The following is a 24,599-nucleotide window of genomic DNA, read 5'->3' as shown; positions in this document are numbered from 1 at the left end:
ATCCCTGATGGCCTCGCTTTTCCTTGGTCAGCCTATAGCTACAGGATAGAGAAATTTCAGCAGCAGAGTGAGAGTCTCTCACAGCCTGTTCTCTTAACTGGTTCACGGTCTTCCCCATGCTGAAGTCCTGGTCCCCATCTGGCACCATGGGAGCCTGCTTCCTAGGACTATTAACATAGGGAGAAGCCAGCCAGATGCAAATTTGTCTGCCCTGAGTTCATTCCTCCCAGCTTTGTGTCACACTTCCTTCCCAGTCACTTCAAAGTTCTTAGGAACTGACAATCAGTCACTCCCTGGCCACCCTCTGTCCTCCCTGGCCACCATTTCCAGCTAATTTCCTTGTAGTCCTGATGCCTCTGGAAGGGTGATGAGCATTGGGTTAATGAGCCTGACCTTGCCCTAACCTTGCAAGTGCAAGTCTCGGCACAGCGCTGTGGAGTCCTCCACTGCTTCCCTTCTTTCCCAGAGGGGCTTGTGCAACCTTCCGGAGGGCTGGCCCAGCGCCACTTCCCTCGGGGCGTTCGTGATGCCCGGCCCAGCTGGCGGGGACTTCTCGGAGGAAGGGGGTTCTGCACACCCACCCCTGGGAGTGCTGGCTCCACCATGAATCTTTTGAGCCGTGGTCCCCAGGAGAGACGTGAGTGCGGCCGTGGAGCCTGGGGGGTGAGGGCGGTGGGCATGGGGCAAGAGTGGCTGCGGGGATGAGAGCGTGCGTGATCATAGGGGGACGGACGAGGCCACCTGTGGGGACACGGTGAGGTCACCAGTGGGAATGGGGGTGAAGTCGGCTGTGGGGATGAGGTTGAGGACACTGGTGGGGAGGGAGGTGAGGACACCTGTGGGTATATGGGCGAGTATACCCATCAGAGGGTGGAGGACAGTGTAGGGAGGAGAGAAGGACATCTGTGAGGAGAGGAGCCTGTAAGGAGTGGAGGGGGCGCTATGGGGAGGAGGGGAGGACACTCCTGGTAAGCAGTTGAGGTCACCAGTCAGAATGAGGACAAGGACACCAGTGGCGAAGGGGCAATGACGATTGTCAGGATTGGGTGAGGTCATCAGTGGGGATGGGGGTGAAAACATCCGTGGGGAGGGGGTGAGGATATTTGTGGGATATGGACAAGTACACCTGTAAGGTGGGAGAGGGGTGGTGGGGACTGGGACGGGACAAGGACACACTGTAGGGAGGAGGGAAGGACACCCGTGTGAATGAGGGTGAGGTCAGCAGTGGCGGTGGGCGTGAGGACACCCCTGGGGAGGGGGAGAGGTCACTCGTGGGCTTGGAGGTGCGGGCAGCCTCGGCATGCTGGCCAGGGGCGCGTCCTGCAGCGTCCCCGTCGGAGCGGGCCAGACATGCGGAGCCGGTCCGTGCGGGGCCGGTCCGTGCGGGGCCGGTCCGTGCGGAGCCAGTCCGGTCCGGTCCGGTCCGTGCCGGTCCGTCCAGTCCGGTCCGTGCCGTGCCGCTCCTGTCCGGTCCGGTCCGTGCAGTGTCGCGGCAGCCCCGGCGCGTGGCGGCGCCGCCCCCGGTGGCGGCGGGCGCGGGGCGGGCCGGGAGCGCGGAAGTGCGGGGCCGCGGGGCCGGCGGCAGCCGAGTGCGGGCCGCGGCCCGGCGCCGCAGCCCCCAGCCCGCCATGGGCCACCGCACCGGCTGAGCGGCCCCTCGTCCTGGCCCGACCCGCCCCAGCGCCGCCGTCCCTCGCCGCAGGTGCCGCCGCCGCGTCCCGGGGACAGGAACCGCCGCGGGGCAGTCCGGCGGCCGCCCAGGCCGGGGAGGAGCCGCGGGAGAAGCGATGCAGGAAGGTGAGTGGCTACTTGGCAGAGTGACCGTGCCAGCCCCCGGGCCCTTGCGAGAATAGCCAGAAGAGGCCCACGTCATCCATTCACCCACCCATACTTCCATCCACCCATCCCCTTGTCCATCCACCTGCACTCCATCCATCCATCCATCCATCCATCCATCCATCCATCCATCCATCCATCCATCCATCCATCCATCCATCTCTCCATTCTCTGGCCACAAGAACGTCCCTGTTCTTCCAATCTTCCCTGCCTGCTGGGGTGGGTATCCCTCTTGAAGCCCACCATGCCTGGCTACTGGGTGAGAGTGAGATGCTGGGCTGTGCCTGCAGTGTTGTTCCCAGCTCCAGCTTCTGTTTCTCCACAGCCATTACCATAACGGAGCAGCCAGTCTCTGTCTCTGTCCCAGTGGGATATTCCTTCACGCTGCGGTGCCGAGCCCAGGGACATTCCTCACTGCAGTACCAATGGTTCTGTCAGTACCAGGTAAGGATGGGGTGGCCCTGGGTATGGCACCAGGCTGGGTCCTGGCGCACAGTGGGGGAGCTGAAGGAGGGTAGGAAACCAGGGGTTTCTACTTTTGTTGCTCTTACAAGGGGCTTCCTGGTGCCTTCTGCTGCCAGCAGTGAGGAGGGAATAGTTGCTCACTGCCTTTGTTTTCCCTTAGTCTGGCTGCCGCCTGATTCCTGGAGCAACCAACCAAGACCTGCCCATCACTGCAGAGCAGACGCAGCTCTACACCTGCAGAGTCAATGACCTCCACAGAAATGCTGTCTTCTCCGACTGGGTGAAGGTAGAGGTCCATCAGTGTGTTGCTAGAGGTACAAGCCTGTCTTTTGCCTTCTTGATGTGTTATGGAATCACAGAATGGTTTGGGTTGGAAGGGACCTCTGAGCTCATCTTGTTCCGCCCCTTTCCATGGGCAGGGACACCTTTCACTAGACCAGGTTGCTCCAAGCCCCGTCCACATGCACCTGCACCTCATGCTTGCCATGGGTTTCCCAGGGTTATTCTGGGTATTGGGACTGGAAGAACCCATCTGGATACTTCAAAGTTGACCAAAAATGGGGTGTAGTTTTCCTTAGTATGTTGACTTCACCTTTGTCAGGAAAGGGCGAGGATCAGGTTTGGGAAGCCAGAGGCAGGGCTTTGGTGTGGCATTTACTGTCACAGGCATTGCTCCCTGAGGAGAAAGGTGCAGTAGTGATGGTCGAAGATGGCGTTGTTTGCTGTCCCTGGGGAGGGAGGACCAATTCTGTTTTTCTTGCCTTGCAGGTCTGCCCCCTCGGCTGTGGCAAGGAGAGCCAGTGATTGTCCTCAACCCCCAGGAGCAGCGGGTGGAGGTGGGGCAGCCCCTGCAGCTGCAGTGTGCTGCCATGGGGGTCCCAGCACCCAGCTACCAGTGGTACCGCAATGGCAACCTGCTGGAGCAGCAGAAGAGAAAAAAGCTCCGGGTAAGGTTTCCTGGGGATAGCACAGGAGTTTTGGTTGCTGAGGTGGGTAATGGGAGAAGCTGATTGCAGGGTTGTGAGAAAGCCCTCCATGTATCACCCTGCTGCTTTGGTAGCCGGCTGGATGACTGTGTGAAGGGGGAATATGTTTTATGCATTTCTTTCAAAGTTGTGGATATTCCTCTAAGAAGTAACTAATCCATAGATGTGTCAAGGGCTCTCAGCACATCTCTTGTGCCCTTTTATGCAGAGACATGAGAACAGTTACTGTCTGTGTGTGGAGGGGACTGTGGATTGATGGAGCTGTGGGAATGCTGCCTGCCTGCTGGAGACCTAGAAGGAAATGTGGTTGGTCCTGACAGAAGAGAGTCAGGGAGGCAGTAGAGGGGCTGGTTTTATTTTGTGTCTCTGACTGAGTGTAAATCAGTGCTGTGTTCTTGAATCAGGGAAGGAAATTTCCTCCCAGGGCATCATGTGAAAGGCACAAGGGGAATACATCTAGTCTCTTCTCAGTAGTGGTCCATGGTATTACAGATGGTCTTAGACGGTATTTTTCATGGTGGCCTTAGATTGCAATTCTGATGGGAAAGTTCAGTCTGGGTACTAAGAAGAGGTTGTTTTCAGAGGTGGATGGTGCTGTGCTGGAGCCAGAAAGGCAGCAATGTGCTTGGAGGTGTTCAGGGCTTAAATAGACAGAGCTGTGGCCACCCTGACTCAGTGGTGGCTTTAGTCCCTCTCTGAGCAGGATCCTGGGCTGGAGAACCAGAGTCCTCACCAGCTCTGGTTCTTGTCCCTGTCCTGTTTCTTTGTGAGGCAAAGTCTCTGCAAACAGCAGGAAAAATACTTTTTATTCCATGAACACGAGTGCCTTTGGCAGATCCTGGCATGGAGCTTCAAACTTTCACCATAAATAATGTGGTTTAACTTTTGGTCTGCCTAGATCACCCACACCAAGGTCAGTGACTCTGGCACGTACCTGTGCTGTGCCTCCAACAGTCACGGAGAGCATTGGACCAACGCCGTGGACGTTCACATCGGTGAGCAGAGCCAGCCCACCCCACTTTGCTGCATGTGATTAGAGGGGACAAAGGAATTTGGTGCTCTCTGGAGGTGCTGAGCTGGTGAACGAGGACCATGATAAACAGGATTCCTTGACACTGGGGCTCTGAGGGAGCAAAGGGAGCAGTGGCTGGAGAAGCCCCTAAATGCAGTGATGCGCTGTCTGGCAGCTGGGATGCTGCTGGGCCCTGTTGTGGGTCAGACACCTGCTGTGTTAGGGCAGGCTCAGTGCTCTCAGCTGCTCCCTGCAGACCTGCCAAGACACCTGCCAAGGTGCTGCTTTCACAGCTCCAGGCCAAATCTCAGCAGGTTCCTGTGGCCATACTCACTTCCAGTCTCGCTGACACGAAGGGATGTGCTCGGATACAGAGCTGGAGAGATGGTGTTTATTTGGGGAGGTTCAGGCCCCTTGGGCTGGCAGCTCAGGGCTGATGCTGTGTGAGTGATGGATCCCAGGGAGAGGATGTGTTCCCAGAGCCTGGGTCATGCTCCACCTCTCTCTGCTTTGGCCCTCTGCCTTTACTTTATGTGAGGCAGGAATAGCTCAGGCTGACTTTGCTGGCTCTTTACTCCACCTAGAGATTTTTCTATGCCATAAGCTTCTTATTCTGCCTTTTATGCTGGCTTTAAAATTTCTCCATAGTGCAAATTGATCTTGTGTAGCCAGAGAGCACTCTGCCTGCCTCCTCACAGCTGGCAAAACACATCCTGGGGGCACAGGTAGTGAGAAAAGGACATCAGACTGGGTTGAGTTCCATGTATTACTGCTGGGGAGCTTTCACATGCAACAGGTGCCTCTGTAGGAGGTGGAAAAGAATGAGTGGTTTTGTTCTTCAGCTTTTCAGGTATCTCTTGTGTATCAGCAGCACTGGTTCAGGAGCCAGAGGTCTTCAAGACCCATGAGATTAATGCAATTTATCCTTAATTTCTTCTTTTAGAGCATTTAGGGTTCTAGAATTTTCTCCTGGGCTGGATTTTTTTATATTTATTTCTGATTGAAATAGGAAAAGCTGGAGCTGTTAGGGTAATAATGATTTTAAAAGACTGGAAGTGCTCAGGCAGGAGAGCTTGTGGACCAAAGTGAGTGGCTTTTCTGAGCCAGAGCTGCTAAAACAACAGGGAAAGGCAGAGCAAGGAGATGAAAAACTCTGAGAATATTGTTGCAATCAAAAGCAAACAGGGAAACTTCCTCTTCACTGGACATTTATGGGGAGAAACTCTTGTTTTGGAGCTTATATTGACCTTGAGTCATTTTGTTTTCTTTGCTTTTGCTGCAGTGAGGTAGCAGGTGAGTCACATCAGGTATGAGCTTCTCCATGTTGAGCCTCCTTCCCTGGTCTGCCACTTCTCCAGGCTTTGCTTCCCAGCTGCTCAGGATGTCATAAATCAGGCAGGATTTTATAAATCCTCCTAGCATCATACCAGTGTCTTTAAGGTTAGCAGTCAGGCTATGAAGGAGTTGCCTGATGAGCGTTGCTTGTGCAGATCCTCTGTGTGTTTGTTCCAGCTGTGCATTGTCAGGGCTATTGGAGCAGAATTCAGACCTGGCACTGGGTGCTGGGCCCAGGCTTACTGAACCCAGGCTTATAATTTCCCTTTTTCTTTCCCAGGTACCTGTGGCCCTGAAAAGTTTTTTGGTGAGTACTGTCATCTTTTCTTCCTGAGCAATTATTCCCTTAATTAAAAGCCAGGCTCCAGGGTGGGTGGGAGGGCAAGGAAATAGGAGTGCTTTTTCTGCAAAGACTGCTTCACGCCTTTATGACCACATTGCCACAGGCTCTGCACTTTTGGATTACAGCTGTACAGCATAAAATGAATCCCAACCCCTGCCAAGCCCTGATCTTTTTCAGCAAGTGGAGTAAGATTGTTCCTAATGAGTAACTGAGTCTTAAACTCTGTGCCTGCCAAATGGTTTTAAAAGTTTAAAATGGTTGTTCAAATGACAATTTATCTCTACTTGAAATACCTCCTCAGAGCAGGGCAAAGTTCCTCCACTGACTAATATAAATCCCCCTTTTTTTTACAGTGGGAGGTGGGGATAAAAACAAAGCAGGGTTTCTCTCCTTCAGCCCTGTGAGAGAAAGGACCCCTCAGCCTGGCTCAGTGAATCCCCCTCCCTGTGGTCATGGTAGGGCAGGTAGAGCAGAACCTCTGCACTCCTGGGATTTTGGTTGTCAACTGAAAACTTTCCAAGCCTTTCTGTCAAAATGATTGTGTATTTTGTCAAGGTGTTCAGAAAGCCAAGGGTTTTCTGGAGGATGCTCCAGGCTTGCAGCAGCCTAGGGTCTATCCTTGCTTAGATTGTCCATATCCTCACTCCAAGAGGAGGAGGTGAGGTCTTGCCTCCTGCTGAGCATTTACAGCTTTTTGACTTGGTGTTTGTTTCAGCTACAGGCAAAATAGCACTTTTAGTGGGCAACAACCGTTACCAACATCACCCCAACCTCATGGCTCCTGTGAGGGATGTGTTTGAGCTGAGGCATCTTCTGGAGCATCTGGGCTTCCAGGTTGTCTCCCTGCTGGATCTGAACAAGGCTGAGATGGTGACAGCAGTCACTCAGTTCCTGCAGCTCCTGGGGAAGGGAGTCTATGGTAAGGCCAAGCCAGCTCAGCCCCCTTCCTGTGCTGAATAGGGATTAGGGAATTTTCTCAACAGCTATTGAATTAAAAGAGAAGAAATTGAATGTTGCTATTGGAAAGGAGACCAGGTTTGGCAAGAGCCCTTGGATAGGCGTTGTTTAGTTTTTGGCAGATGTTTCTTCAACACGTGGCTCACCTCCAGTCCCAACAGCATGGGCTCACACTGAGTCTTTGGAGAGCCAGTGCTCCCAATAGTGAATGGGAAAGGGGGTTTTGATTTTTCCTTGAAGAAAATAATTGAGGAGACTGACTGATTGCCCCCCTCCCTACTCATGTGTGGGGAGGGGAGCTCTTTTTGGGCCCTGACTGCTGCATCTGGTCATGATTTCCTTGTTTCTCTTTCCTGAAGGTCTAATTTGGGCCCCTGACAACCCTTTTGCAGAAGAGCATTTCCAGCTGCAGGTGGCTTTGAGGTTGGGCTTTGTGCTTAATTGTGCACTGTGCTCAGTAAGGAAGTGTTCCTCAACCACAAACCCAACCACCAGATCTTGTGGATCTTAAAGCAGGTGTTCAGATTTGGTGGTGAAAGTAGCATCTCTGGGGTCCCTGAGATTCTCACAGTGGGACAGATACCCTGAAAACACCTTGCAGGTGGTTTTTTTTTTTTTTGTTTCCAAACCTCAGTGTGAGGCTTACATGCCAGCTGAGTGGCGCCCAGATAGTGAAAGTCAGCGTGGGCTGAATCCAGGCTGGCATTCAGCATGAGGTTTGGAGGTTGTGCAGTGGATGGGGACCTGGCCACGAGGTAAATGCTGCACAACCACCTTGTTCTGGGAAGCACTGACTCACCTGGGGAGCTGAGCTGGTGGGAAGGGCCACGAGCAGTCCTGGCACTCTGAGCACATCACCTGTGACAGCATATTGCCACAACTTCACTTGCAGCTTCCTTTTCTTGTTGCTCTCTGAAATCTCCTTGTATCCCAGGCTTTACCTCTCCCAGGACAGAGTCATCCCAGCTGCAATTCTTACCCTCTGTCCATGGCACGTGAGGACCAAAAGGCATTTTAGCCATGGCCCTTCCTAAGCCCTGGAGAGAAAAAAATGCTTGGAAACAGCAAACCTTTCATATTGTCATGCCTTATTTAAACTTCTAGAGCCTCTCTGCATTTGTGGCCTCTGATCCTTCCTGGCAAAATTGATTTTGTGTGCTGTCAGGAAAAACATCAACAGCTGAGTTGAGTGTTTGTGAGGCAATGCCTGCTTAGGCTGAGGTTTTCTTAAGACCTGCTTAGGAGAGGTTTTAGCTCTCCAGGCTGAGTGGTGTGCTGTTCTTTGAAGGCAGTGAACCCCAGTGTGGGCTGGATCCAGCAGTGATTGGGATCAGGGTTCTTACCACATTTGCTGGAATCCTAACTGAATGGTGGGACATTGGGTCAGGCTGCCTACGGAGTGCCCCAGTTGTGGTGAGACAGTAGCTCCAGGAACAGCTCAGGCAGCCTGGTAAAGGCCCCAGAGGTGCCTGTGACAGCCAGTGCTGTACATCCATGTGCATGTTGGACTTGCTCCTTTGGCATCCCAGTGTTCTTGCATCAGGAACCTGGAGGTGCCACCTCCTGTGGAGCAACCAGCAGAGCTGAAGTCAGGAGAGCACATACAGAGGGAGGAGGGAGCTGAGTGCTGAGCATGAACCTCCATGGGTTGGTGCTCATTGCCCCTTGTTGTATGGCCTATGCTGACGAGGGCACTTGGGCTTTTTGGTCTCTGTAGCTGTCCCTCCAGGAACTGCAGGCTTCTGTGAGACTTCCTTCCACATCTCCAGAGCATCCCAGCACAGCTCCCAGGCCTGGATCCTGAAGTGTTCAAAAACCAAGTGGATGTGGCACTGCATGATATGGTTTAGTGGGGCATGGTGAGGCTCAGTCCAAGGTTGGACTCAATGATCTTGGAGGTCTTTTCCAGCCCTAGTGATCCCATGATCCAAAGATTTGTCCAATTCATTGTATGGAAGTGGTGGATTATCGGGCTGCTTTTCCTCCAGATCTCATCTTAAAAAAGCTTCATGGGATTTTTTGAATGCCCCTGAAACTACATCCTCTAAGTGATCTAATTATTCCACCCTCAGGCAAGCAAGGAATCCCCGTGGATGTTATTTTGAGCGTCCTAAAAAGTCCCAAATAAAAAAATAATTATGTTGGAAATGCAACGCGAGCAGAAAATTGCCTTTATTCAGCCTCATGCTGACATTTCCTGCATTAGAAGCAGTGCTTGGAGCTTCCCCTTTTTAATTTGGTACTCAGAAGTTTTTCTGTGACGAGCAGTTCTGACTCATACAATGTGGGAAGAACTCAGAATAAAACATCCCTTTCCTTCTCTGGGCAAATTGTTGACTTTCCTGTTCAGGAGGAGAGATTCAGTCCAGGAGAGGTTGGAGAAGTTGCTCAGGTGATGTGAAACTCACCTTTTTTGATTTGAACACAAGTCTTTGTGGTTTATATACCATGGGGAGCACTTGGTGGTACATGCAGGTACTCAACAAGACCCCAAAAGTTAGAGGATTGAAGGACTTAATCATTCATTGTGGGCTTTCCTGTTACATTTCATTTTTTCCAAGCCTCAGTGATGCTGCCTGGTGACAGATGTCATCACTTCCCTTGCATGTAACAGGCAGAAGGACGAAAGCCCCCAGTGCTCAATGGCTCAAGAGGCTCAACCTGCATCTAATTTTTCTAGAAGGCTTCCTGTTTTATACTCTTTTCTAGTCTCAGGGGAGGGTTCTGTGGCTTTGATTCACAAGTTACGAAAGTTTAAAGCTTCTGCAAATCAGAGCCTGCTGTCTCTGGCTGGTGATCCACCAGAAGAGGAACCCAAATCTCATGGGCACCTGTGAAAATGGCCATTTGAGAAACTTTCCATTGTCCCCTGAGAATGGAAACCAAAGGTGACTCAAGGTCTTTTTGACTATGAGATCATGTTTTCCATTCTCCACACAATGAGATCATGCTTTCAGCCCTTCAGCTCCTGCCCCTGTTTCTGCATCCTTGCAGAATCACACCAAAGTGAGTGTCCTGCCAAGTGCAGGGGTAGGAGCTGCAGAAGGAAGATAGAGGAGAGGTTACTCACTGAGTGTGGGCTTTGGCAGTGAATCTGAGTGAAGAATTTCTCCTGCTGTTGCTTCTTAGCTGCTTTTTCCCATTTCTGACTTCTCACTCTTCACTGTCCCCCAGTTGTAGTGACACAACTCCCTGTGTCACCTCGTAGAGCTATTTTAACCCATTTCAATTCCCCAAGTTTCACCAGCCAGCATCCCCCAGGCAGTGGCATGGTCCTGGGGAGGGGTAGCCAGCCAGTACCCCTTTGAGAAGCTCCAGCCTGGGGATCCCTGTTCAGCCAGCCCTGCGCTGAACAGAGGGTGGGAGAAGAGCCCCAGCTTAGGCCATGCCAAGTTGACCAGTGCTGGCTTCCCACCTGGATAGCCCATCTCTTGGGAAGGCAGAAACCATTACTAAGTTTCATTGTGCCTAAGAGTAAAACCCCAAATTCTTGTTGTCTTCCCACTAGCATCTGCATGAGTCTGACTCCTCCCCTGCCTGACAGGGCTGGTGCCTGGTTTGAGGTTGTTGAAGCACACAATTCTCATGTTCTGGACATCTGAACAACTCATCTCTCTCTGTGTCTAATTTTTCACCAGTTTATAGGTGTGTGAATACAGGCAGACCTTTGAAATGGAGAATGTTTCCCATCACCTAATCAGTTAGTTTCTTCTCCAAAACTAGGAAACTCAGGAGCTTCTAATGTAAATGGCTTTTAATGTATTTTCCATCCTGGTAGAATCCTTTTCTGTTGCCTTATCCTTTCAGAGAGCTGAGGACTAACCAAAACTTGGTACAAGGGTGAAATTCAGCCTGGCAGGTGCTGAGCCTGGGTGTTGCAGCACAGAGGCTTTGGAAGTGTGTAAACCCAAGGTCCTCAGGACACAGATGGTGCAGGAATCCACAAGCACAGGAGAGCTTCTTGGGGCTGCTTCCAACCCTAATGAAGGGAATAAACTGGGAAAAAGTTGAAATTGGGAGGTGAATGTAGCTCCAGTTCCATGGGTGCTACTGGTCTAGGTCTGCCCTGCCCCAGTGTCCTTTCAGGACAGGGTGTGGGACGTGGCCATGGGGAGCTGGTTACAGACCTGCAGGTTGGCATCCTGATTCACCCTCTCCTCTCCCTGTTCCCAGCTATATTCTACTATGCTGGGCATGGCTATGAACATCTGGGGAGGAACTACATGGTGCCTGTGGATGCTCCACAGCCCTATGCCCCTCAGAACTGCATCAGCGTGCAGAGGATCCTCCAGAAGATGCAGCAGCAGCAGACAGCCCTGAACATCATCCTGCTGGACACCTGCAGGAAGTGGTAGGGGCCTCTTCTCCCTTCCTCACCTGGGTGGGTGTCCTGAGGGCTGGGGGAGGGAAGCCATCCTCAGCTGTGGGTTTAGACAGCCCCCATGGTGCTGCTGAGCCTCTGCCAGAGGTTATTGATCTATGCCATAAAACCAACCACGTTGTCAGGTCCTGCAGGGTGTCCTGAGGGGTGGGTCAGTCATAGTGCAGACCTTGTCTGAGATCTGCTGGAGAGAGGGGCTGGAGACCCTCCCTTGGTTTTTTGAGGTGAAGAAGCCTGGCAAATACAGGCAGGTTGCCTTGAGCTTGTGGAGGCGGGGCTCTGACTGACATAAATTGTTGGCTTAAACTCAGCACAGGGTTTTTCTTTTGTGTTTCAAGCCTGAACCACCTAACATGATCTTGCTGCTTGTGTGCTTTCCTGGTCCATATTTCCCACGTGCTCAGGCTGGGAGTGTTCAGTTCACCTCTCTTCTCCTGGCTGCATTCTTGTTAACATCCGTGAGAAGAGTGCAACATGACAGGGAAAATATTTTAAGCCCTGCTGCTTGTTTTTTGCTGTGCTTAAATCCTTCTGAAGTGGTCGTATTGTGAAGCTGCTGCTGAGGAGGTCAGGGATCAGCAGTTTCCCACTTTCTGTGGAAAACCCATCATCTTCCCTTGGCCTGCAGACTTCTGTCCTGCTGCAGGAAATTACTACTTGTCCAATTTCTGCAGAGGTGGGTGGACTATTGCAGTAGAAGCTGTCATTAGTTCATTTATTTCAGGCTCCTGAGGCAGATTTACAGGTCAGAGAGGACCTGGAGAGCAAATGTAGGAATATGTCTCTCTTCCTACTGTGGTTCCTGCACTAAGAATCAGAAAGACAACAGAGCATTTGGTACCCTGAGAGAGCTGCCAGCCCCTGAGAGATGATAAATTTTGGATGCCTTTTAGCTGCAGTGATGGGGCTGCTTGCTTTGAATAGCTTAAAGCTGGCTGTGCTGGGAGTTGTCCCACAGCTCTGGGGCAGGAGCTTGATGTCCCTTGATGCTGCCCTGAACTCCCCAGGGTGGAGCATCCCCTTTCTCCCTTCCTGCTGGCTGCTGAGAGCAGAGTGTGTTACTTCCCTGGCACAGCTGGCTGCCCTCCCCAGTATGCTCAGAGGCAGGGGGTGGCCTGCAGCAAAGCAGGAGCACCTGGCTCTCATGGATACTCTGCTGGAGCTGGACTGCAGCAGCTCTGGGCTGCTGCTGTGCCATCTGTGTGATGGGGAGGCACTGTGGGGGCTGCACAGGACCACCAGTGCAAGTGTTAACAGTCTGTAAAACAGCTTTTGAGATGCTGTCTGTCTCCCTTTGAGCTGCTGTCTCCTCCCCTGGCATTGCCATTGGTTCCTTTGCTCAGTGGAGTCTCAGTGGTGCTCAGAGGAGGCAGTGTGAGATCTGCTGTTATATTTAGGCAAACTTGTGCAGCTGGTTTTCTCCCTCCTTCCCTGAAGTTCACACCTCCCCTTTTCCACAGCAAGCACAGCACTTCATGCAGTGGTGTTATCCCTGATCTTGTGGGGGCAGGAGCTCTGTCCTGAGCTCATTTTCTTTCTAGAAGTCACCATTTCAGCTCAGGAAAGTGTCTGGATTTCATAGCTGTGTGTGTTTACACTGCTGTGTTAAACAAGGCTCCCAGGGCCTCCTTTCCCAGCACCCTCCTGGTCAGACTGATGCTGCAGGTCTGTCAGCAGCTCCTGCACGAAGCTGTGTCTGTGCTGACAGGGAGCTCACCCAGAGTTTCTGCTCATCCCGTGTGTTGGCATCAGAAATGCCAGGGTGCTGAGAAACACATCTCCCTTTGCCAAGTGGGAGCAGATGCTCAGCCTTGGCAGGGGAGGAATCAGAGCACAGAGCCTGTGTGTAGCCTCATACATTTATATACTGATTTTGGGTGGATGTGATTGCCTTTTCCAGGAATTCCCTGATTTATCCTAGGTCTAGAACCAAAGATTTCTGCATTAAATTAAGAGCAGTTGAAGAGCAGATAAATCTCAATACCCATGTAATTTCTGCTCTCCTTAATGTGCCAGCTCCAGCCCCAGGAAACTGTGCTGGAATTGAATTACATGGACTAACACTGCCTCTGTGCCTGGCTCTTGTCACCATGGGACTGGGAACAGCTCTGAGTCACTGGTGGGAACTGGAGGTAGCCTGTCCCCACACTGTCAGTCTGGCTGCAGTCAGATGGGCAAGGTTTAACCATTCAGTGCAACCAAGATACCTTTTTTGTTGGAAATCGGATCCTGATTTGGGGAATAACAGGGGCTGTGTTCATTCAGCTGTGTCTAGACCCAGGTGCCAGGACCAGTTTTGGGCTTTGAGACTTGTGTGTGTGTCCTGATCCCATCTCTCAGGGAGATCTGGGGGTGTACCAGCCATAGCCTGCTTTGGTTCCCTAAGGCAAAGGTGCGGGCAGGGCCCTGTGGGGGGCAAAGACAAGTGAGCTGTAACCATGGTGCTGTGCACTTCTGACCTCTTGAGGGACTGTTGTGTTTGCAGAGTGCCCCAGTGAAGGCAGGGATGATGCATCTGACTCCACATTCTCAGAAGGCTCATTTATTACTTTATTATACTATATTATATTAAGAATACAGCAAGGATACTTACAGAAGGCTAAAAAGATAATAATGAAAACTCCTGACTCTCTCCAGAGTCCTGACACAGCCTGGCCCTGATTGGCCAATGAGTCAAAACAACTCACACCAGAATCCAATGAAACAATCACCTGTGGGTAAACAATCTCCAAACACATTCCACAGGAGCACAGCACAGGAGAAGCAAATGAGATAAGAATTTTTTTCTTTTCTCTGAGGCCTCTCAGCTTCCCAGGAGAAAAATCCTGGGTGAAGGGATTTTTTCAGAGCATGTGAATGCCCCATGGGACAGCTGTCCAATGGGCCACGGTGAACCTGTGTGTTCTCTGCACTGTGGTGCTGCCTGGAGTTGTTAAAACCCAGCCTCTAGAGGGAGGTGGCAATGTGCACCCACAGCTCCAGTTTGTGCCACAGCTTCAGGCTCAGGGCAGCTTATCAGTGCAGATAAGTCACAGCTGGACAGACCACACCTTTCCCTGTGGTTTGGGCTCTTGCTGTGATTCCCAGCTTTAGTCTCTCTTGTTATAGCTGAGGTAAGAGTTGATCCTACTGCCACCCCTAAGAGATGAACATGAGGAATGTGTGGGATTTGTCCCCTCCAGCTGACAGATGTCCTCGACGCTGACTTGTGCCTTTGCCTCCTCTCCAGGTACAACCCAGGACGTGCCTTGTCCCAGGTGCAGCCCCTGGAGCCCTGGGGAAACACTGTCTATGGCTATTCCACGTGAGTGACTTCACCATTCCCACAGCCTCAGACAGGACCAGACCCTGGCACAGCCCCGTCTCCTCTCATCCTTTTGTGCGAGGAGGCTGGAGAGGTTTTCATGTTCCCTCTGGCTCTCACCCTCCAGCTGCTGGGTGTGCTGTCCAATCACTTCTGTCCTTCCTGCTGCCATCAGCCTCTGCTTCATTTGAAAGTTGTGTGTGAAGCTGACATCAGCTCCTGTCACCTGATCTTCAGCCTGGTTCTCCAGGTGGATGTCCCATGAGCAGCTCACCCAAAGCTTCCTGAGATGCTGGGTGTTATTTACTGGTCCAGTGCCAGTTCCACTGGCTTTTCACCTTTGCCACCCACCTGGGCTGTCCTATCCCTTCCCTTCCACTGCTTTTTCCTGTCCTGTGGCCTGCCCATCCTCTCTGGGCACAACCAAAGCGCTTTGTGTTATTCCTTGAGAAGGTCACTCTGACCCAGCCAATAGAGTCTGGATGGAGCTGGCCACCCCAGACTGACCTTGGACTTCATGCCCAACGCAGATCTGCAAGGACTCTGAAGAGATACCCTTACTCTTGCAGGAGTGAAGATGCAGAAGCCTATGAATTGCAGGATGGGGAGTTCAGCTCTGGGATCTTCATGAAATACCTGAAGAAACACATTCTGCAAGAGAAGAAGGTTACACACATGCTGGAGGATGTGTTAGAAGGTAAGAGAAGCTAGAAACCACTCGCTTCAGTGGCAGGGGTGAGAAGAGACATCAGTGGCTTCACATTGCCCCATCCCATCCCACCCACTGTTGTTCCCTAAGCTCCAAATCACATGGCCGTGTCCCATGGGAGCTTTCAGTAGCCTCTGAGCAGCATGGAGACATTCATGTAGGGCCTGAAAGGCAGGGAGATTAATAAGGAGCCTGGAGTGATGCTAGTGTTTCCTTCCCCCAGACATTGGCCGTGATCCCCTGGTCACTGGGAAGCAGGTGATGGAGATCAAGCACACCCTGAAGGAAGCCCGGTCCCTGACAGACCCCATCTGTCCCTCGGGAGCAGCTGCTGAGCGCTGGGGACACGGCCAAGGTGAGCCATGCAGGGCGTGGGGAGGAGGAGCTGGGGGTGCCTGTGGCCCTCAGGGACACTGCTGTGCAGGGAGGTGTTGACAGAACCCCCAGAGGAGCTGATGGTGCTCGAATTTCCCTTGCAGAGCTGCCGAGCAGAACCGTGACCTTCCCGTGTGGGGCGCGGGTGGAGCTCTGCTTCCTGCGGCTCTTCTCCAACCTGATGTTCGTGTGTGCCAAGCCACAGCCACCCCTGGCACACATCACTGAGCCCCAGCTCCTGCTCCACCAGCTCGTGAGTGCTCTGCCTGTGCCCTTCCTGGGCTGCTTTCCCCAGGTCACAGGTGGGGAGGGTGGTTGGGCTGAGTCCTGAGGAGTGGGAATGGCTGATCCCAGGTGAAAAAGGATCACCTCCCCTGCATTCACCTCTTTGAGGCTCCTTCCACCTCTCATTGGATTCCCTGCCTTGCTTCTCGTGCATCACAAAAAAAGATTTGGCAGCAGTTTGATGCCTTTAACCAGTTATCCCTCAGATTGATTTCTGGCCTGCCTGATTAAATTATTGCATTTAATTTGATTGAGGCCAAGAGCTATTCTGTTTTCTGTGTTAGAAACTAGGTCTGGCTTTTTGACTTCTTTAGCCTGCTGTGCTAATATATCTTAATGCAATAATGTATTCCTTCCCAGCTGAGCTGTACCAGCTTTCTTGAACCCTTTCTCAAACCTTTCCTCCCAGACCTATTGTATTTGCTGGGAAATGTCCCAGTGAAGGCAGGAATGATGCATCTGACTCCATGTTCTCAAAAGGCTAATTTATTACTTTAGTATACTATATTATATGAAAGAATACTAAACTATACTAAAGGATACAGAAAGAATACAGACAGAAGGCTAAAAAGGTAATAATGAAAACTCCTGACTCTTTCCAGAGTCCTGACACAGCCTGGCCCCAATTGGTGAAAGAGTGAAAGCAACTCACAGCAGAATGCAATGAAACAATCACCTGTGGTTAAACAATCTCCAAACACATTCCACATGAGCAAAACAGAGGAGAAGCAAATGAGATAAGAATTTTTTTCTTTTCTCTGAGGCTCCTCAGCTTCCCAGGAGAAAAATTCTGGGTGAAGGGATTTTTCAGAGAATGTGAATGCTACACAGACCATGTTCCCAGTGTGGACTTACTGATGGTCTCCATGCCACTTGTACAGATTTAATTTGCTGCTCCTTCCTGTAACTATCTCCCTTGTTTCCTGTAGTCCTCCTCCTGAAGCATAGCTCATTTGTGGTGGATTTTTTGGCCCTTGTTTCTCGTGGAGGGACACTGCTCCTCAGCACATTGGGGTCTCTGATGCAGCGTGGTGTATCCAGGAGGTTTGGAGCCTGATCCTGCCCATTCCTAAGCTGCAGCATCGTTTCCCCTTGTGAGCATCATGCATGAAAATTGTGTCTGTGTATGTGAGCATGTATTTGTGTGCTTTGCCCCACATCAGTGACTGGGAGGAATGGGGACCCAGCTGCCTGCTCCTGCCTCTGGAGCTGTCTCAAGAAGGATCAGGGGGACAAAAAGGGACCCCAGTACAGCCAGATCCCTCTTCTTGTCCTAGTGCGTGGTGGAGCTGGCTCCCACTGAGCTCCAGTGCTGTCTACAGAGGCAGCAGCATGTCCTTCCATGAGTGCCACCTGCCCCACCTCAGACATCACAGCAGCCACCACCTCACTGTGGGATCCCTGAGATGCCCGTGGGGACACTGGGCTCCCTCTAGTAAGGAAAAGCTGAGAGAGCTGGGGCTGTTCATCCTGTGGAAGGACAGGCTCAGGAAGAGCTCATCCAGGTTTACAAACACCTGCAGGGAGGGTGCAAAGAAGAGGGAGCCAGGTTCTTCCCAGTAGTGCCCCATGCCAGGGGCAGAGGCCATGGGCACACACTGATGCACAGGAAATTCCACTTAAAGCTAAGAGAAAATTCTCCTTATTGAAGGGTGATGGAGTATGTTTGGGCTTTTTGGAAAATCAGGGCTGTGGGATTGGTGTTTTCACTGATGTGCTTATTAAAGATACAGATCCCATAGCTCCAAATGTCACTGCAAGGTGCTACAAAGCAGATTTTTGAAGGATTTGGATAACTGAAGGTACAAAGCTGTTATTCAGTAGATGCAAGTTCCTGCTTGTGAGCAAGAATAAAAAGTAGCATCAGCATGGGATGGGCAGTGAGTGGAGAACCAGTTCTGGTCAGAGCCCAAAGCAGCTGAGGCCACAAAAACAGGGCACAAACCCGTGGCAAGGTTGTAAACTAGAGCTCTGAGATTTGTGTGATATATTGTCTGGCTCTCCTGGCTGTTGCTGGAACACTGGGTCCAGTTTTTTTCCATGTTTCATGGAAAAAAAGTGTGCCAGCTAAAACACAGGCAAAGTCATGAAAGGAAGGAGCAAGGCAATTGTAGTTTAGGCAAGAAAAGCAAAAATGTTGATTTTACGTGGCCTTGAAATCTACAAAAAGTTGTTTCCAACATGGAAGTAAGTCATGGTTTGAATTGTAAGAAGTTCCACAGTGGAGATGACATTCTCCCTAATTTCTAATGGCAGTGGGAAGCCATTACCCTCTTGTCACTCCAGGCTCTTGTCCAAAGTCCCTCTCCAGCTCTCCTGGATCCTCTTCAGGCCCTGGCAGAGGCTCTGAGGTTTCCCTGGAGCCTTCTCCTCTCCAGGTGAGCACCCCCAGCTCTCCCAGCCTGGCTCCAGGGCAGAGGAGCTCCAGCCCTCAGAGCATCTCCCCGTGCTCCTCTGGACTCACTCCAGCAGCTCCACATCTTTAGATGTTGGACCCCTGGGCTGGAGGCAGCTCTGCAGCTCAGAGCATGTGCTGGAGGATGGACTGGCTGGATGCAGCAGGGCTACACCCTCCTTTGTGCAGCCATGCTGCCAAAGCCCTGTGTCAGCAGCATCTCCCTGATCTGCTTCCTGCCTCTTTGGTCTCCATTCACTGGCCTGATCTTCCCCAAGCTCCCTCCAGTTTATCTTTCCTGTAATGAGCTGCCAAGTGCAGAGATGGATTTGGCTTTCTCTTGCACAGAGATAAATGGTGTTTCCTCAGCCTCCAGTGACCTCCTGTTCCACCAGCCTCGCATGCAGGGCTAATCCTGATGCCTGCAGATCCCAGCCAGCATTTGGAATCCAGTGCTTTTCCTCACACTCTCCTGGCCAGAACCAAATCTCTTTGGCTGCTTGCAGGCAGCAGCTCAGGGAGGGCCAGGAAGAGCTCCTAGGGCTTCTCCAACTTCTGCCTCCCTAAATATCTCAACAGCCTCCTTCAGCAGCATGCCCAGGGCAACTTCTCCTGCTAAGGATCACACTGGGATGGTTGCCAGAGCTGGCTGGCAGAGGGAAGCCTTCTGGAAGGGACTGGTAGACTGTGGTCTGTCCCCCATTCTGGAGAGCTCAGATCCAGGGCAAGAAGGACTTGGTCACAGCCCCAAGGCTGCCAGAGCTCAAGGAGCACTTGGACAGTGCTCTCAGGCACAGGGTGGAATTGTTGGGGTGTCTGTGCAGGGCCAGGAGTTGAACTCAATGATCTTTGTGGGTTCCTTCCAACTCAGGATATTCCATGATCTGTGATTTCATTAGGCCTTTATTCCCTTGTCTCTTCCTGGGCTATTATTAGTGCCTCAATTGGTACTGAGGAGGATCTCATAGACACGGTGCTGTTTTGGTTAAATTTGAGCAACTTGACAAGAATTGGGTGTTCTGTAGATGGTGGGGGGGATAAATCAGCACTCAGCACAGCTCAGTGTGTTTGGAAAACTTGCTCCCTCCATGACACACTGGTGGCCCTACTGGTACCAGCTGGTGCTGCTTCCTGCTCTGCTGCAAATGCCACTGTAGCCCATTTTTCACAGTAAGATGTACTCAGGTGCAGGCACAGAGTTTGTGGTAATTGGGAATGGGCTCCAGCTGTGAGCAGCAGGTGAGCAGCACTGACAGCAGTGAGCCATGGAGTACCCAGGGGCACTGACCAACCACCAAAGGGAGCAGAGGGCACACAGGTGCAGTGCATCAACGTGAGGGGTATAAAAAGCTGGACTAAAGAACAGGAGGAGCAGCTGTTTGCAGCCTTCTGAGGTGTTGCTCTGTATAGGTTGATGCTTTCTGATATTGTATGGTGATACTCTGTGTATCGTGGCTGTCTCAACTGCAGCATATGCTGAGACACTCATGGTCCTCTCATTACATACAAGGCAAGTGTGTAAATCTCTCCATTCCTGTGGCTTTCTGTAGTACTTCCATCAGGAAACACAGCATTTCCACCAGGCAGTGTGTTAATCAAAGCCCTGAGCACATGTTTGATGGGCAGTTGTGCCTCAATGTTTCATGCTGGTGTTGAAATTTCCTTGCATTTCCTCTTGTTTTCCTGACCCAGGAGACAGATGATGTGGCCATCCAGAGGGAGAGCTGTCTGGACCACGTGGAGACTCTGCTGGCCTCTGTGTACAAGAGGGAGGAGCTGGACTGCGTCTTCCAGCTCTGTGCACTGCAGAAAATTCAGGTAGAGAGTAGCCAGGTGCAAATTTCCCCAGTTCTGCACTCTCGTGGAGCTGGTGTCCTTACCTGCATGGCTGGTGCTGGATCTGCCTCTCTGCCCATGTGTCACTGTCAGATCCAGACCAACGAGGAGCTTGTTGGTCTTCAAGGCACAAAAGCTGCCCTCTTAGAGAATCACAGACTGGTTTGGGGTTAGAGGGGGACCTTAAAAGTCATCTTGTTCCACCCCCAGCCATAGGCAGGGACACCTTCCACTATCCCAGGTGGCTCCAAGCCCTGACCAACCTGGCCTGGGACACTTCCAGGGAGGGGGCAGCCACAGTTTCTTTGGGGACCCTATGCCAGGGCCTCACCACCCTCACAGGGAAGAATTGCTTCCCAATATCCCATCTAACCCTTTCAGTTTGAAGCCATTCCTCCTTGTCTTGTCACTCCAGGCACTTGTCCCCAGTCCCTCTCCAGCTCTCTTGGAGCTCCTTTAAGCACTGGAAGGGGCTCTAAAGTTATCTTGGATTCTTCTCTTCTCCAGGCTGGACACACCCAGCTCTCCCAGCATGTTTCTGTAGGAGAGCACTGTCCTTTCACCTCACCTTTGACACCTCAGCAAAATCTTTCTGATTTACAATCAGGCTGCAGAACCTGACTGTGGATACTCTTTGCTTTTGTGTTGTCTCCTCTGCCTGACTTTGCTATCAAAGCTGACCCACAGCAGCCTCTGCTGAGAGCAGAGAGGCATCACCAGTCATGGATTGTTCTATTTTTCTCTGCTGCCTGGCCAGGAGGCTGCTCCCTGCCCCATCAACCACGGGGAGGTCAGACCTGCCCAGTTATTTCAGATGGAGGAATGTCTCACTAGGCTGTGTGCTTGCCTGAGAGATGAGTTCATGGGCTGGCCAGGATCTCCAGTCATCAGAGTAACACTGCCAAGCCTGATCCAAGCTGTGCCTCTTCAGCACACTTCTAAACACCCTCAAACTATACAAAGACCACCAGGGAAGCAGAATTGCTTGTCCCCTGGCTTGTTTCTCCTCAAACAGCAGTATGCGCCTTGTTTATTCTTGGATTTTTCCTCCTCCCCTAACACACAGCCAGTGGATCTCACACCAAGAGCTGCTCTCAAGCTGCTGCCTGGATCTGCCTACAGCAAGTTCTGCTTGCTCTGTATGTGATGTGCTTCAGCATATGGCATTGCTTTCAGTTCTTCATTGTTCCTGGAGCTCTTTTCTGAGCCTTTCCCTGATTTTCTGCATTGCTTTTAAGTGCAGACAGGAGACCTAGACCAGGTATTGCCTGCCAGAATTTTCTTGTTCTGTTATACCTCTCCCTGCTCTTTACAGGTGTTTCAGTCACAGTGCTGTGCTGGGAGTCTGTTTTCAGGGGTTTGACTGCCACAAATGTGGTTATTCTATTATTTCTTCATCTTTTATAAAATTCTAAAATAGTGCTAGGCTGTGAGTAGATCCCTATGGAGCACTGCTGGTTAAAGCTGTTGGCTTTTACAGTGTGAGGTGTGTTTTTGTTCATAGAATCCCAGAATGGTTTGGGCTGGAAGGGACCTTAAAGCCCATCAGGCAGGGAATGCCTTCCACTAGATCAGGGTGTTCCAAGCCCCATCCAGCCTGGCCTTGAGCACTTTAAGTGGTTCATGCTTTCCTCTCCCATGTGCATTGCTCTTGGCCATGGTGCAGAAAGACCTGGGTAAATACAGGCCAATCAGTCCCTGGCAAGATCATAAAGAAGATCCTCCTGGAAATGATGCTAAGATACATGGAAAATAAGAAAGTGATTGGGTGACTGCCACCATGGCTTCACTGAGGGCTAACTGTGCTTGACATATTTGTGATGGGGTTACAGTAATGGTGGATGATGGAAGAGTAACTGGTGTCATCTGTCTGGACTTGTGCAAAGCATTTGACACTGTTCCACAGGGAACTTTCTCTATAAACTCTTTTCTGCTCCTGCTCCCCTGTGCCCACACCCCAGGGGTGATGCTGGCGGTGGCAGCTCCTGAAGGAGCTGATGAGATCCCACATGGCCTGACTTCAGGAGAGGTCCTGAAATCCAAGATCTGTGGCTGAGGCCTGCAGGCACAGTGAGCTGGATGAGTATGTCCAGCCCATTTTCTCTGGCAGTAGTGTTGCTCCATCGTGCCACAGCATGGGGCTGTGAGCCTGCACAGCAGCAGCCAAGGCTCCTTCCTGCAGGCAGCACTAGGAAAGCTCTGCTTCCAATCTGATTCCCCCATTCACTTCGTGTTCTTTGTTCTCCCCTTCCAGACAGATGTGGTCCTGCAGTTGGATTTGCATTACACCCAGCCAAGCACAAACCAGAGGACTTGTGAAAGCCTGCAGACGACCCTGCAGAAATCCCTGCTGAGGCAGTTTGTCAGCCAGAGGAAGGACTCCCAGCCAGCTCCTGCCCGTGTGTGCCCACAGGCTGCCCTGGGGCTGAGCACTGAGCCCAAGGGCTCCCTGGGCACAGGCTCTGGGCACAGCTTGCCCAGCAGCAGCCCCTCCACCTTCAGCAGCGAGCCCGAGGAGAACGATGAGAGCGACCTGGCTCTGCCTGGCCCGGGGCAGGGCAGGCCCTGAGCCTCAGCCTGGGCTGCTGCTCTTCAATTGAGCCCTCAGTCTGAGTGCTAAATCTGTCAGAGTCCATCAGCTGCTTCCCAGCCCTGGCACAGCCCTGTGAGAATGAGGCCAAGGCTGCTTTTTTGGAAAGGTTTCTCCAATCTGTGCTCTGTAGGGCGTCAGTTCCCACTGGGAATGTTCCCTGTCCTGTGGGAGCACTGGGATCAGCAAGGAGTCATTGTGTTGTCTGGCAGGGGATACAGCCACCCTCCAGTCCTAACACTGCCAGGCCAAAATGGTGTTGCTGCAGGGCAAGGGCACAGGCTGATGTTTTCTGCCTGGAAACAAATGTTGCTGCATTGAGAAGCCCACAAACACTACAGACCCCTCTGGCTCAAATCCCAGCCACGACTGCTGATGTCCCCAGCCTGTGCAAGGGACACAGGGCTGCACTGAGGGAACCAGGTGAAACAGGCTCTCCACGGGGCCCCAGTGTGGTTTCCTTGCCATGCCTGTGTCAAAGCAGGTGCTAAGTTATGCATTTATGTATTTATAACAAGGGGGAGGAAGCAGTAGCTTGCCAGGAAAAGGAAGGTCAGATGTTCCATGCAGTGTGTGTTTACATTGGAGGCTGGTGTTGCACTGGAGCAGGAATAGTGTCCAGACAGGGGCACTGACACCTGCCCCTTCCAGCCTGGCACAGGGGCATTAAAGGGTATTCAGCCCTCTGCAGCTCCAAGTTCAGGTGCAGGATGTCCTACAGCAGAGATGGAATGTACCAGGACTGAGAAAGGATAACCTCAAAAAAGTTATTGATGCAAATTATTTTGTCTGTGTGCCTGTCTGTGCTGTGGGCAGCCTCAAGCACTAGGTGGGGAGCCAGCTGTGCAGGGAGAGCCACAGGGGAGCCCAGAGGACAGCCTGGCTGTCACAGCCCCTCCCTGATGGCTTCCCTGGTGAATGTTTGATAAAGGTGATTGCTCAGTGAAGGCCAGTGACCCTAGGCAAGTGTGGGGCCTCCATCCTTGGAGGAAGGTAGGGTTCACTTTGGGCTGCAGGAGGTGCTAGTGACCTGATCCAAGCTGGCTGAGGGCTGGACCAGAGACCACTGGAGATCCCTGCTGCCTGCTGTGGTCCTGTGGAAGAAAGAGGTTGGAGGGCAGAACTTCTTGAGAGGTCAAGGGCAGCAGGGTGGGAAGAGTGCCTGGGCTGTCTTGCTTTAAAAGAGGGTTGGAGGCAGAATTTTCTCAGTTTTGCTCTCCTTCAGCAGTGAAGATGCATCCCTGTCTGTGTGTCAGTTGCAGCATAGAAAAATCTGAAATGTTGCTTCCAGATAAACCATTCTACAAGTGCTGGAAACCTGTCCAAAGAGAACAGAGGAGGCTTTTATTCTTCTCACAGTGAGCAGAGCCAAGGGAAAGAAGAGGGGCCCCAGCTGGCTGCTGACTAGAAAGTCTCCTAGGGGGAAAAAAAAAAAATCTAAAGTTCAAAAAAAAAAAAAAAAAAATTCAGAGGATGTAGTTTAAATAAGATGGGTTAATAGAGAAATTAAACCAGAAAAAAAAAAAAAAACCAAAACTAATTTCAGGATGAACCAAAGATCAGCTCAACAGCAGCACCCACTGGGGACAGGTCAGTGGGAATGGCTGAGCAGGCATTTGGGAGGAGGCTGCCTCAGGATTTTTCACACCCTCCTGTGCTGTTGAGGCACTGAGGCATGGCTGGCTCACATTATCATGCCAAGTGTCATCTAATGTGAATGTTTATCTCATTCAAAGCAAGGCTGTTTATTTTTTCTGAATAAAACACTATTGGTGTTTTTAATGCAAAAA

At 51.6% G+C, this 24,599-nt stretch overlaps 1 protein-coding gene across 2 annotated transcripts; it reads left to right on the top strand.

The window, feature by feature from the left end:
* Positions 1 to 618: 618 nt before the first annotated feature.
* LOC132333220 (mucosa-associated lymphoid tissue lymphoma translocation protein 1-like) lies at positions 619 to 24,599 on the top strand. 2 transcript variants are annotated; one of them, XM_059858068.1, is made up of 15 exons: positions 619 to 637; positions 1,703 to 1,797; positions 2,162 to 2,280; positions 2,462 to 2,615; positions 3,070 to 3,248; positions 4,186 to 4,282; positions 5,915 to 5,941; positions 6,693 to 6,896; positions 11,108 to 11,285; positions 14,545 to 14,619; positions 15,189 to 15,316; positions 15,552 to 15,683; positions 15,808 to 15,956; positions 20,076 to 20,201; positions 22,474 to 24,599. In XM_059858068.1, exons 2-15 carry the CDS (start codon positions 1,788 to 1,790, stop codon positions 22,786 to 22,788), a joined length of 1,893 nt encoding a protein of 630 aa, XP_059714051.1. In that variant the 5' UTR covers positions 619 to 637; positions 1,703 to 1,787; the 3' UTR covers positions 22,789 to 24,599. The 2 variants fall into 2 exon arrangements, with proteins under 2 accessions (XP_059714051.1, XP_059714052.1); XM_059858069.1 differs by lacking the exons at positions 619 to 637; positions 6,693 to 6,896 and having other exon boundaries at positions 1,600 to 1,797.

The sequence above is a fragment of the Haemorhous mexicanus genome, chromosome 13 (genome assembly GCF_027477595.1).
Source record: "Haemorhous mexicanus isolate bHaeMex1 chromosome 13, bHaeMex1.pri, whole genome shotgun sequence".
Classification (NCBI taxonomy): domain Eukaryota; kingdom Metazoa; phylum Chordata; class Aves; order Passeriformes; family Fringillidae; genus Haemorhous; species Haemorhous mexicanus.
This window is presented reverse-complemented; position numbering and strand designations above follow the sequence as displayed.